This window comes from Silurus meridionalis, chromosome 26 (assembly GCF_014805685.1).
Source record: "Silurus meridionalis isolate SWU-2019-XX chromosome 26, ASM1480568v1, whole genome shotgun sequence".
Lineage (NCBI taxonomy): Eukaryota > Metazoa > Chordata > Actinopteri > Siluriformes > Siluridae > Silurus > Silurus meridionalis.
The window spans coordinates 3797168-3810260 of NC_060909.1; the positions used below are offsets into that span (position 1 = coordinate 3797168).

General features: G+C 37.2%; 1 protein-coding gene across 1 annotated transcript; it reads left to right on the top strand.

The window, feature by feature from the left end:
• Positions 1 to 1521: 1521 nt before the first annotated feature.
• On the top strand, positions 1522 to 12931 carry mfge8a (milk fat globule EGF and factor V/VIII domain containing a). Its single transcript, XM_046840956.1, has 10 exons — positions 1522 to 1678; positions 2320 to 2445; positions 2536 to 2667; positions 7706 to 7819; positions 8561 to 8742; positions 8837 to 8992; positions 9093 to 9237; positions 9909 to 10111; positions 10898 to 11053; positions 12163 to 12931. Exons 1-10 carry the CDS (start codon positions 1600 to 1602, stop codon positions 12304 to 12306), a joined length of 1437 nt encoding a protein of 478 aa, XP_046696912.1. The 5' UTR covers positions 1522 to 1599; the 3' UTR covers positions 12307 to 12931.
• The last annotated feature ends 162 nt before the right edge of the window (positions 12932 to 13093 follow it).

Here is a 13093-nt window from a genome sequence, read left to right on the forward strand (position 1 = left end):
TTTTCTTCTTCTCCTTCTTCTTCTTTTTCTTCTACTGATTCTCCTTCCTCTTCTCCTCCTTCCTCTTCTTCTTCTTTTTCTCTTTTCTACTCCTCCTCCTCCTGCTCCTCCTTATTCTTCTTCTTCTTTTTCTGCTCATTTTTCTGCTTCTTTTTCTTCTTCTTTTTCTTCTTCTTTTTCTTCTTCTTCCACTGGATGTAGAAGCAGTAGTAGAAAGAAGCAGTTCAGCAAGTCTAACACTAGATGGCGCTCTTATCGCAGCCACAACCTTTTCTCTAAACTACAGTAGCTTCCTTTTTTCCTCTACTAAAATTAAATCGTCAACATTTTAATATGATAAACAGCAGAAATAAATGAACTGTTTTTATAAAGAGGCAAATGTGTGGACATTTAATTAGATAAAGCCTTAAATGCCTACATTGAAAAACCTTTAAACAATAGCCAATTAAATACTGGCAGATGTGTAAATATAGGACAAAATGAAATAATAATGATTATATTAACATATATTACATTATCATTATTGTTGTTGTTTTTGTTGGTGGTGGTTTTATTAAATATTAGTATTATTTATATGTATACTGGCAGAATGTACACAGAATGAATAAAATCATGGCATGATATTTAACATATGTGAGTGAATGAAAAGTCTTATTTTATTTTGTTTATTTTTTGTCCATGTGTGAGGCAACACCAAAAAGCAGCGAGGCTGAACTTTTAATTACATTACAGCATCTTCAATTTACAAATTTTAATCCACAGGTTTGCTCATTAATCCAGTCCACAGATTTGCTCATTACTTTAGTCCACATATTTTGTCTTTACTTCACAGATTTATCATTAATCCAGTCAACAGATTTGGTCATTAATCCAGTCCACATATTTGGTCATTAATCTACATATTTGGTCATTAATCCAGTCCACAGATTTGGTCATTAATCCAGTCCATAGATTTGGACATTAATCCACATATTTGGTCATTAATCCACATATTTGGTCATTAACCCAGTCCACAGATTTGGACATTAATCCACATATTTGGTCATTAATCCACATATTTGGTCATTAACCCAGTCCACAGATTTGGACATTAATCCACATATTTGGTCATTAATCCAGTCTACATATTTGGTCATTAATCCACAGATTTGGTCATTAATCCAGTCCACAGATTTGGTCATTAATCCACAGATTTGGTCATTAATCTAGTCCATAGATTTGGTCATTAATCCACAGATTTGGTCAGTAATCCACAGATTTGGTCATTAATCTAGTCCACAGATTTGGAAATTACTTTAGTTCAGCGATTTGTTTACTTCTTCAGTCCACAGATTTGGTCATTACTCCCTATATGTGGTCATTAATCTAGATGACAGATTTAGGCATTCTTTCATTACAAAGATTTATTCCCTGCTTCAGTCCACAGATCTGGTCATTACTCCACTCCACAGATTTATTCCCAACTCTTGTCTACAGATTTATTGCCTGCTCCAGTCCACAGAGTTAATCCTTACTCCACTCCATAGCTTTGCTGCACTCTATTTGGCACAATCCAACCCAGAGAGACGTCAGTGGAAAGACTGTAAGGACTGGAACAATATGAAGCTGAGCAGTGTCTATCGCTCCTCTAGTTTTATCTTTGCAAGTTTCATTTTTTGCTGTGTTTGGAGTGTGAATGGTAAGATATCAGCAGTATTTATCTCATGTATTTCTTGCTTTAGTTGTTATTCTCTAGTTTGCTGAATACTGCATTGATGGCTCATCAGACAATGGAACATAAATGTTATTTTAAGTTTTGAGTTATGAAGTTATGAATCTTCTTTCTGACTTTTTAAGATTGGACCATAGTGTGAATGTGATTTGACCCAAACTATATTTCGAGCATTTGTGCATTTCAGTTGCCATTGTGTGTTTGGTCATTTTGTATGTTTACGTTGTGTAAAAACTCTGAGACACTCTGTCTCTTTCCTGTATTATAACCTTGTAGAGCTTGTTGTGTAACTTGACCATCTGTTGGTTTGTATTTTAAAGGCATAAAACTCAGCCAATTACCAAAATATTGACCAAAAGCATTAAAAAAAAAAGAATGTTTGCAGTTTCACCGGCCCCATTGGACATGCTGCTCACAGCTCGGACCCCTTTTGTACCGTTCTGCTCGAATTGAGCAGCTTGAAAAACCGTCCCCTCCTGTTCTCCTTGTTATTCTTCCACAAAACTTAACATTCAGGACCAGTCAATCCCCTTCCAAAAAAACATGTCAAAAGAGTACACAATCCCTGCTTCAGCTCCAAACTGAGTTGAATTCTCATGTCCTTGTAGGAGACTACTGTGAGGTGAACTTGTGCCATAATGGAGGGACGTGTGTGACTGGTGTAGGAGAGGAAACTTTTGTCTGTATCTGTGCTGAAGGATTTGCAGGAGAGACCTGTACTGCCAAGGAAAATGGTAACACAATTACATCATGTTTATGTCATCGATTCAATGTTTAAAACAAAAGCATTTAGGCTTTAAATATCCACAATTGTGTCCTTTCAGGTCCATGCAGCCCAAATCCGTGCAAAAACGATGGCGAGTGTGAGGTGATTGCAAACTCCAGACGGGGAGACGTTTTTAATAACTATGTTTGCAAATGCCAGTCTGGCTTTGAAGGCGTCAACTGTCAAATAAGTGAGTATACTATCTTATTATAACAAGCAAGTGTACATAGAGTGGCACTAGTTGGCCATAACAAGTTTGTATAGACTTTACACATATAGATACAACTTTATTAGCATTTACATACACAGCCACAAAATGCAGTTTAGCATCTAATGTGACTCGAATGTGACGCGAATGTGACTCTCAGCACACTGATCTATTAATAAAAATGATATTCATTTGTCAAACATCAAAATCTAATAAAATGATTCTATCACGCTCGACCCTGATTGGTGGATTCCTGCGTATTTGACCAGTTTTTATCTGTTCATACATAAAAAGTGGCGAAGGTTTTTGCTTGAGTAAAACGTCAGATATTTGACTTTGAAATGTAGTCAAGTTAAAGTCTCCCCGAAAGGAAATACTTCAGAAAAATAGTACATACTGTATATATGCGAAAAAGCTACTGAAGAACAGTAACGCATTACATTTACTTCACCACTGGACAACACAGCTTTTGCATTAGCGCTGGCATTAGAGTTCTTACAGTGAATTTAGACAGCAAACATGGCCAAATAATGGCTAATGGAATAACAAGGATATATGGCAAACATTTTTCCAGAAAAATTTGGAAATGTGAGATATTCTCATTTACTCATCCTCAAAAAACTGCTAAAACTCTTCTCTTTAACCAAATAAACCTTTTCAACTGAGTCCATCTTGCACTGATAAAGTTAACTGTTTTATGTTCTTCTATCTTCTTGTATATTCTATTATTCGCTTTTCACCCCGGCCACACCAAAATCAATTCTACAACACTGAATCATGGAGGGTATTTATTCCGGTTTGTGACGTGTAGTGGCCCATCTGCTGTAATTATTGTAGGACAGACGCACCCAGGATGTAGAATGTACCCTTGTGGTTAGGAAGCACTGTGACTCAAAAGGAGGTTCACTGTATATAATAGGCTTGTCTTGATTTTCCAGTCCTGGCATGTCTTGCTGTGTTTTCATTCAGTGTTTTTTCCCCCTTTATGCTCCGTATACATGATCCCCTACTCCTGGCAGTGACAAAGCCTTAGGATTACACTGGGCAGCTGCTATAGCTTCAGTGTAATTAGTCAAGCTCTAATCGACTCATAAGCAGTTTTACTGTCTGGGCTTTGAGCCACCGAGAATATATTGGAGGGATTTAGGGAGTTCCTGGAAAACTCTGAAAACATCCAGAAATTCCTGCAGAAGCAATCCATAGTATTATATAGAGATGATACTTCTTGATGGTCTCCATCATATAGACATTTTAATCTCTCCTTCAGAAAAACTCCTGACCCAGATTAAGTGTTTCTGTCTGTCTGTGGGATTGCATATGGGAAGGTGATCTTGGCTTGAGGCTGAGCTGTTTTCAGGTCCCATCAATCCTCTTAGGGGTTTTTTTTAGGAAACTGTTGGTGCTGCCATGTGAAGAAGTGTGAAGGTAGATTAAGGTCTTTCAGTGTTTTGTTTTGGACTGCAGTAACTTAAGCCTATGATAAATACAGCCTTGACAGAATGGGCTGTTTTTTCCCCCTTGATTCTGGTTAGCTCCAGAGCATACTGCCACTTAGTGGTGACAAATGGGCATTACAGGGAAACGAACGAAAAATTGGAACTAGATCAAATTTGTTCAGACGGTGTTAAAACTAATGTGTATGTTTTTAGATTCAATTTTGACTAATTAAAAAATATAGAATAAGGACAGAAGCTCTGTTTTCAGTTCTGAGTAACAATGTACACTATGTGTTAAGATTGCTGGAAGTTTTTATCGAGTCCAATAATTTTTTTTTTCTAGAATTTTATAAAACACTTTTGAAATGCCATTTTAAATTGATCTGATGAGTTTAAGATAATTTGTGACATAATATAATCGACATAAATTGATTTGAGATTTTGTTGACTATCACATTTTCCCCTCCCAAAACTACAGCTGCAAATTGCAATAATAATAAAAACAAGAAAGCAAGGTATCCCAGACACAATTAAATGTAATGTAATGTAATTTAATTTTATTGTATTTAAATAAATTTTTCTGGTATTGTATGATGAAGTCAGGTGTGTCAAAGAAGTATGTGAGGTTGGTGCAGGACATGTATGAGGACAGTGTGACAGCAGTGAAGTGTGCAGTAGGAACGACAGACTGATTCATAGTTGGTGGTTGGACTGCAACAAGGATCGGCTCTGAGCCCTTTCCTGTATGCAGTAGTGATTGACAGGTTGATGGACGAGGTCAGACAGGAGTCTCCCTGGTCTATGATGTTTGCGGATGATATTGTGATTTGTGGTGAGAGTAGTGAGCAATTTGAGAAGAACCTGGAGAGGTGGAGGTACGTGCTGGAGAGAAGGGAAATGAACGTCAGTAGGAGTAAGACAGAGTACATGTGTGTGAATGAGAGGGAGGGCAGTGGAGTGGTGCGGTTGCAGGGAGAAGAGGTGGAGAAGGTGGAGGAGTTCAGGTACCTGGGGTCAACAGTGTAAAGTAATGGAGAGTGTGTTAGAGAAGTGAAGAAAAGAGTGCAGGCAGGGTGGAGTGGGTGGAGAAGAGTGATAGCAGGAGTAATTTGTGATAGAAGAGTATCTGTGAGAGTGAAAGGGAATGTTTATAGGACTGTGGTGAGACCTGTGATGTTGTATGGTTTAAAAACAGTGGCACTGAGTAAAAGACTTTGTCTCCAAAGTGAGGGAGACGAGATTGAGATGGTTTGCACATGTGCAGAGGAGGGACATGGGGTATATCGGTAGGAGGGTGCTGAGGATGGAGCCACCAGGAAGGAGGAAAAGAGGAAGACCAAGGAGGAGGTTTATGGATGTGGTGAGGGAAGTCATGCAGGTAGTTGGTTTGAAAAAGACAGATAAAGAGGACAGGGGAAATGGAGAAGGATGATCCGCTGTGGCGACCCCTAATGGGAGAAGCCAGGAGAAGAAGAAGAAGAAGAAGAAGAAGAAGAAGAAGAAGATTTTATTTATTTTAAATGGCTAATACAAGGCTCTGTAATCAGCTAATAGTTTGAGTAAGGATCAAGTCAAGTCAATTTTATTTCTATAGCGCTTTTCACAACGGACATTGTCTCAAAGCAGCTTTACAGAATTTAACAGTGAAGGTGAATGGTGTGTATTTATCCCTGATAAGCAGCCATGGTGACTGTGGCAAGGAAAAACTCCCTTAGATTTTATGAGGAAGAAACCTTGAGAGGAACCAAAAGGGGAACTCAAAAGGGGAACCCATCCTCATCTGGGTGACATCAAGAGGATTATAGGACCATTAAAAATAAATTTGTCCAGAAACATGCATGCATTGAAATATTTATTTCAAGAACCTTACCCACAAGGTCAGTTACATTAAATAATAAAACAGGTCAAAATCTATCAAATATGATAAATAAATAAAATAAAAGCAATATACTTTAGAGCCTTTCTGAGCTTCACTTTTTCCCTGTTTGTGTGTGTGTGTGTGTGTGTGTGTGTGTGTGTGTGTGTGTGTGTGTGTGTGTGTATATATATATATATATATATATATATATATATATATATATATATATATATATATATATATATATATATATTAAAAAATTCCATTTTGCACAGTTTAATGACTTCAGAAAGCCTCATTTACCGCATGTGGTGAGGGAATAATAAATATATAATTGAAACATTGCACTTTATGCATAATAAAGTTGATACATACGGTACTTGGCTGCAATTTGCCATGAACAAATTGTAACGTATACAGTATATTTGCTATATACAGTTATATATTGTACAGTAAAATATACCAAAAGGCTGTATGTCCACAAAAGGATTCCTTGGGTGAAGCACAAAATCTTACCCTCTTAATTCCATTCAAAGCAAACCTTTAATAGGTTTTATCTGGTATCTGTACTTGAATCGTGCCTTCTGCAGATGTTTCATTGTCTGTGATTGCTCCTGGTTTGATCTGAGGTCATGACCCTGCACTGTGCATTCCCAGACTTCCCTCTGTTTGTGACCACATTCCTACAATGGTGCCTGTTTAAAAGCAGTCATTAAGTAAATTACCACCCGTTATAAAGAAAGAGTAGAAGATTTGTGAGCCGAAATTCTCTTTACATGCAGAACACTGGTGAATGTTTATCTTGCGTAAACATTAAACTCTACAGCCCATTGTAAGCCTTTTAGATTTCTAGAGAGTGTTTTGTGTAGAGTAGAGATTTCCTATCACACAGAGCGAGCCACAGTGAGTCCACTGTCCCAGGAGATCATACAAGCAAGGAGCAGCAAGCAGCAACTGCATCTACTGCATCTGGATCTGCTGCAACTTGCTTACAGCAAGGAGCAACTGCATCTGTCTGCAAAAACACAATGTGCCTGCATTGTACCTCTCTCATTGACTGCAAATTCACTATACACTTTCACTATATGAATAAAATTATTGGGACACCTGATTTTTACAGACATACATGGTTCCTCCCCAAACTTGACCAAAGTTGGAGACACATAAATGTATATGATATCATTGGATGTGGTAGCATGAAATTTCCCATTCACTTGAAATAGGAGACCCAAATCTGTTTCAGTGCCCCTGTAACACAAAGACATGTTCATGAAGGTATGCTTTACATGGGTTGGTTGGGAAGATCTCCTGCTATAGAGCTCTGACCTCACCCATATGGAACATCTTTAGTATGAATTGGATCACTAACTGCACCCCGGACCTCCTTACCTTTACCAACATCTGTACCTGATTTTACTAACACCTCCGCTATTGATTAAGCACAAGGACACTCCAAAATCCAGTTGATCTTTTTAGAAAAGTGAAGGTTATTATAATAGCTAATGGAGACAAAATGTGAAATGAAAAAGCTCATACGAATCTTATCGCCTGTTGTTCACAATAATTTGTTCTTATAGTGGAGCTGAAATGATTAAATGATCCTAGAGGAAAGTGTAAACATGGAACGCACAATTGTTTACTAACTGGAATCAAAATCATGGGTTTACACAACGTTGCTTTATGAACTACTGTTTACTTGAAATAACATATCCCACCATTTTTACAGATGTGAATGACTGTGATAACCAACCTTGTAAGAACGGAGGCATATGTCGTGACCTGGATGGAGACTACATGTGCCATTGCCGTTCTCCCTATGTAGGGAAGCAATGCCAGCTAAGTAAGATCATAGTTCTGAGCAATAGCAATAGTAATAGTAATGATATCGTTTCCTTGTGATGAGTACTTCATTTTTTTGTTTATTCGGCATAAGAACATGTTCTAGAGGCAGCATCATCGCAGCATCATGCATAATTACCATAACCATTTGTGGCTCGCAGTTATTATCCATGATGCTGCGGTGATGCTGCCTCTAGAACATGTTCTTATGCCAAATTCACAGACAAATTAAGTACTGATTACGAGGAGTTTGTAATGTCAAGATCATGAGAAAATGAAGTCGTGATATTATGGACAACTTTTATGAAAAGATTATGAGAAAACAAAAATGAAAATTTTTTTTATAATTCATTGCCTCTTAGGACTTCCGTACGAGATAGATATAGATATAGTTATAGATTTTCATGCCACATTATATAATGTTCATATCTTGGCCAATTATGTGCAATAATTTCAGTGCAATAATTGTTTCATGTGCAATATAATACATACTTGTATAACTGTATCTATGTAGCCTGACCTTTTCTGTTTCACTGTTGCTACACATTTTCGTACAGTATATTTCAATAAGAATGGAAATTAATTAACTGCACAACATCTATACTTAATATAATATACAATATGTATGTTTTATTTAAATTTCTTCAATTTTATTTTACTTCAACTGTAATGTGAGAAATTGAAACCTAACAATTTCCCTGTAAAGTATTCTGATCACAATCTGTCTCTGTTTTCGTTGCAGGCTGTATCTCTTTATTAGGAATGGAGGAAGGGGGAATTGTCGAATCCCAGATCTCTGCCTCTTCGGTTCACTTTGGCATTTTGGGATTGCAGCGCTGGGGACCTGAGCTTGCGCGCCTCAACAACCAGGGTTTTGTCAATGCTTGGAGTTCTGACCCCAGTGACAAGAACCCTTGGCTTGGGGTAGGTCAAAATATCACTAGGACAACACGTGGTCATGCTTTATAATTTGTGCGTGCATGTTAAATAATTATGTGCACCCTGACTTGCCTTTTAGATCGATCTACAGAAGAAGATGCGCCTGACCGGCATTATCACACAGGGAGCCAGTCGCATGGGTACGGCTGAGTTTGTCAAGTCCTTCAAAGTGTCGTCCAGTTTCGATGGCAAAACCTTCACGTTATACAGAGTTGCGGGACAAAAGAAAGAAAAGGTAGATAAATTAATTATTTGCATTTTTTTTGTCCAATTTCTTTCTGTGGTTCAGTTTGGTATTTACGTCGCATGTATCGCATCGAATTGCGTTCTTGCAGGTGTTTATTGGGAACACTGATAATGACAGCAGCAAGACGAACCTGTTTGATCCACCGATTGTGGCTCAGTACATTCGCATCATCCCTGTGGTGTGCCGCAAAGCATGCACACTGCGCCTGGAGCTGGTTGGCTGTGAACTCAATGGTAAATTAGACTACTTCAAGAAAACACACACACACACACACACACACACACACACACACACACACACACACACACACACACACACACATTGTTTAGTTACATTACTTAAATCTCTCAGTATTGTTGACATTTAAATTAAATATCTATATATTTATATATCCATATGTCCATATATCAACTATCCATATGTCTAAAAACACAGGCTTTCGGCTTTAGGCTTTCTAAAAACACAGGCTTTCGTCTACTAATACAGGCAGTCTTCGAGTTGGGATCTTATGATTGTAATTTTATTACAGTAACCATAGCGATACGTTTTACATTTTTGCATGGCAGGCAAACGTACAAGCGTATGCTTTACAATACGTCAGGAGATGACTTGTGAGATGCTTTGCTCTCACCAGCGGTCAACAGAGTTCAGTTGTCCCTGTCTCATTTTTTAATAAATTTCAATATACTTGAAGCTTTCTTCACTTTATTCCTATTACTTTTCCTATTCCCATCTTTATCTAAAGCCATCCATTCATACTCCCAGGCTGAAACTGAGCTCTTCTTTTCATGTGTTATTTATTTAGTATGTTATTCTTTGCGTTTGCCAGCATATCTATCATATCATTGCCAGCACATCTACCATCTATCATCACCCTCCTCTTCCATCTTTTTTTTTTTTACAGTTAACTCCAATGCTGTAAGCTGCGCTGAGTCTCTGGGTATGAAATCTCGTCTTATCTCAGACACCCAGCTGTCGGCTTCCAGTGCTTTCCGCACCTGGGGCATAGATGCGTTTACATGGCTTCCGCACTATGCTCGCTTGGACAAGCAGGGCAAAACCAACGCCTGGTCCCCTGCCATCAACAACCGCACCGAGTGGCTTCAGGTGACTTGTGCTTCTAAAAGTCTTTAAATTCACATTGAAAAGACAAAACAAAACAATTGTATTGGTGTGTTGAAAATATAAAGGTTTTTAAACTTAACTAGATTGAGAGTGAATTTCCTCACACTCTTTACTCGATTAGTTTCTTCAGATAAATTAATAAATAATAAGATGAGGCTTTAACGGATCAAAAATCGTATTAGCATAAAAGTCATTAATGTTTTGTTGCTTTACCTCCAAAATATATGCATTTATTAGACAACATCATAATAAAGTAACAAAGAGTTTCACATACTGTCCAAATACTGTGCATTTCATGACAATGACTGACTGAATGAACTACTGTACATTTTTTGTATTCATCAATACAAAAATGAGTTACAATAGTGTAAATAGACTGGATCATCAGCCAATGCACCTACCTACCCACTCTTGATCAGGTTTTTCGACTTGAAAGAAAACACAAGCTCAATCAAGCATGGAACCTCTGTGTCTCTGTCTTTAAAATATACACCAGATATATAAAAAAAAGGATTTGAATGTAGATAAATATACACTACAATTATTCTGCTTTGCAACAATTGTATGCTAATGTGGTTCATTTGCATATTAATTAGTTTGACTTTAATGCAGTTGCCTGATTAAAAGTCTATTAAAGTTAATCTTTTGGTAAATATATAGCATTTTAGTGCTTTTTTTTTACATTTTGAAATAAATCAGTTTCAGCGGTTAAACCATGGGTCCATTGCTGTTTATCAAGGTTTAGCTTTCATGTTTTGTCTTCATCAGGTGGACCTGGAGAAGCCAAAAAAAATCACAGGCATCATCACTCAGGGAGCAAAAGACTTTGGCACTGTGCAGTTTGTGTCTGAATTTAAGATCGCATACAGCGATGATGGTCAGTCATGGAGCATTGTAAAAGATGCAAAAAACAAGGCAGACAAGGTTAGTGAATGTTTTCTTCACTTTCTTTTCTATTGCTTTTTAAACCCCACCATAGCTGAATGGTCAAATCTAATTGATCTGATAGCTTTGTTTTCCATAACAGCCGACAAATCATTTGGTTTTATTAATAAACATATTAATACACACAAAGATTACAGGACCTTGGGAAGATGGACATTCACAGGGACTGTAAGATGGAAACAAATAGAGGTTGTTGATGAAATGCTTATAGATGATATAAGTGATATCAGGAACCCATGGAGAAAGTAGTAGCTGGAAAGATTCTGGAAAGGTTCAGGGTTCAAGCCCCCGATATCAACAAGCTGCCAGTTATGGTGCTCTTAAACAAGGCCCTTAACCCTCTGTGCTCCAGAGGTGCTGTATCATGGTTGACCCTGCGCTTTGACCAGCTTCCTGACATCACTGGGATATGCAAAGAAAGAATTTCACTGTGCTGTAAAAATATATGTGACAAATATAATGTTCCTTCCTTCCTTCCTTCATACCTTCCTTCTATCGTTCCTTCCATAATTCATTCCTTTCTTTCTTCCTTTCTTCCTTCCTTCCTTCCTTCCTTCCTTCCTTCCTTCCGAATGAACAAACGAAAGAACGAACTTCCGAATGCTTAATAATGAAGATGTTCCATTAAGACACCATTATATGTATCTGTAAACTTGCTATGGTATAAAAGATATTAAACACTTTAGTATACCGTATGCTGTATATGTTTATGCAGTATAAGTTTTAGTATTTAAAAGCAATCAGCTGTTTATTGTTGAGTCTTTAATTCCTTTCAGGTTTTATTAAACGAGTGGTTAGTATGCACAAACTCGTGTTTTTCTCTGCCAGTGGTTTCTTGCATTGTATATTTCTCATTTTGTTTTAGTTCTGAAAGTTTATGGTCAATTTCTTTTTCCTGAAGATCCTCTCAGCATTTTGCTTCATTGTAGCTCAAAAGAAAAGCGCATGTCTCATTGTTATGAGAAGCAGTATTACTGCACTTATATGGTTCCAGTGCTCCAGAAAAAGTTTTATCACAATACTATGTATATAACCCAAACATCTTGTCATATCTCCATAGACTCACAAGATTTTATTTTCTGCTTCAGATCTTCCAAGGCAACATTGACAACAATACACACAAAAAGAACTTGTTCGAGCTACCTTTCCTTGCCCGCTTCGTGCGCTTCTTGCCTTGGGATTGGCACGAACGCATCACTTTAAGGATGGAGCTGTTGGGCTGCGATGCTTAAAAATCACGAAGAGGATTCTGGCTCGTTCGTCTGATCGTGTGCGATTTCTCTGCACGTACGCAGTCACTAGGTGTTAATGGTTCAGCGAAGAATATAGAATAAATTCTACTGACTGGAGCTTACGGTTTATTTAGAATGATAAAATGTTGTCATTTGTTTTGGTATCTGTTACTAATATATCTAGATTAATACTTGCACTATTTTGTGATTTTTTTGATATCCCATGCAGTATCCTGGTCCCCTGATGTCCATACTTTTTTCTCTTATGATTTTGGATAAAGACTATGTGTAGTCAGGGAATGTGCAATAAAGAAGTAGAATCAGCATGAATACTAAAATGTAAAGGATTACGCTCTAGAAATTGAGGCAAATCAAAACTTAATTTGTTGGTAAAAATTAAATTGTCCCAATACTACATCACACTGGTTTGATTCTGCATGCATTTTTTAAGTCCAATCTAATTCTAATGAGTTTGCTTTGTATTTACAGTAGAGTATGTACAACAACCAAATTTATACAGAAGTGTAGAACATTGTTTTGCTTTTTTTACTTTTTATAAAAAAAATAAAAAAATACACTGTATGTTTCCCATTAACAGTCAGTCATAATAAATGGTTCAAGAATTGTTTTTTGTTTGTGTGATTTCATTAAGCGCTGTCTACAAGCAATAAATGGCAAAAAAAAATTTACTCCAAAAAAAGTTACTCCAGCTTAGTGCGTTTCCTGATGCCCAATTATAGTGCTCTAGTGTAAAAACAGAACTTTGCCTTATTCAGTCTTCCAAGAA

Bases quoted from the DNA above. Each gene is read 5' to 3' on its own strand.
- mfge8a (XM_046840956.1), top strand. From the start codon at position 1,600: ATGAAGCTGAGCAGTGTCTATCGCTCCTCTAGTTTTATCTTTGCAAGT. The intron at 2,668-7,705 runs GTGAGTATACTA...CCATTTTTACAG, and splicing joins AGGCGTCAACTGTCAAATAA to ATGTGAATGACTGTGATAAC. The intron at 10,112-10,897 runs GTGACTTGTGCT...TGTCTTCATCAG, and splicing joins ACCGCACCGAGTGGCTTCAG to GTGGACCTGGAGAAGCCAAA.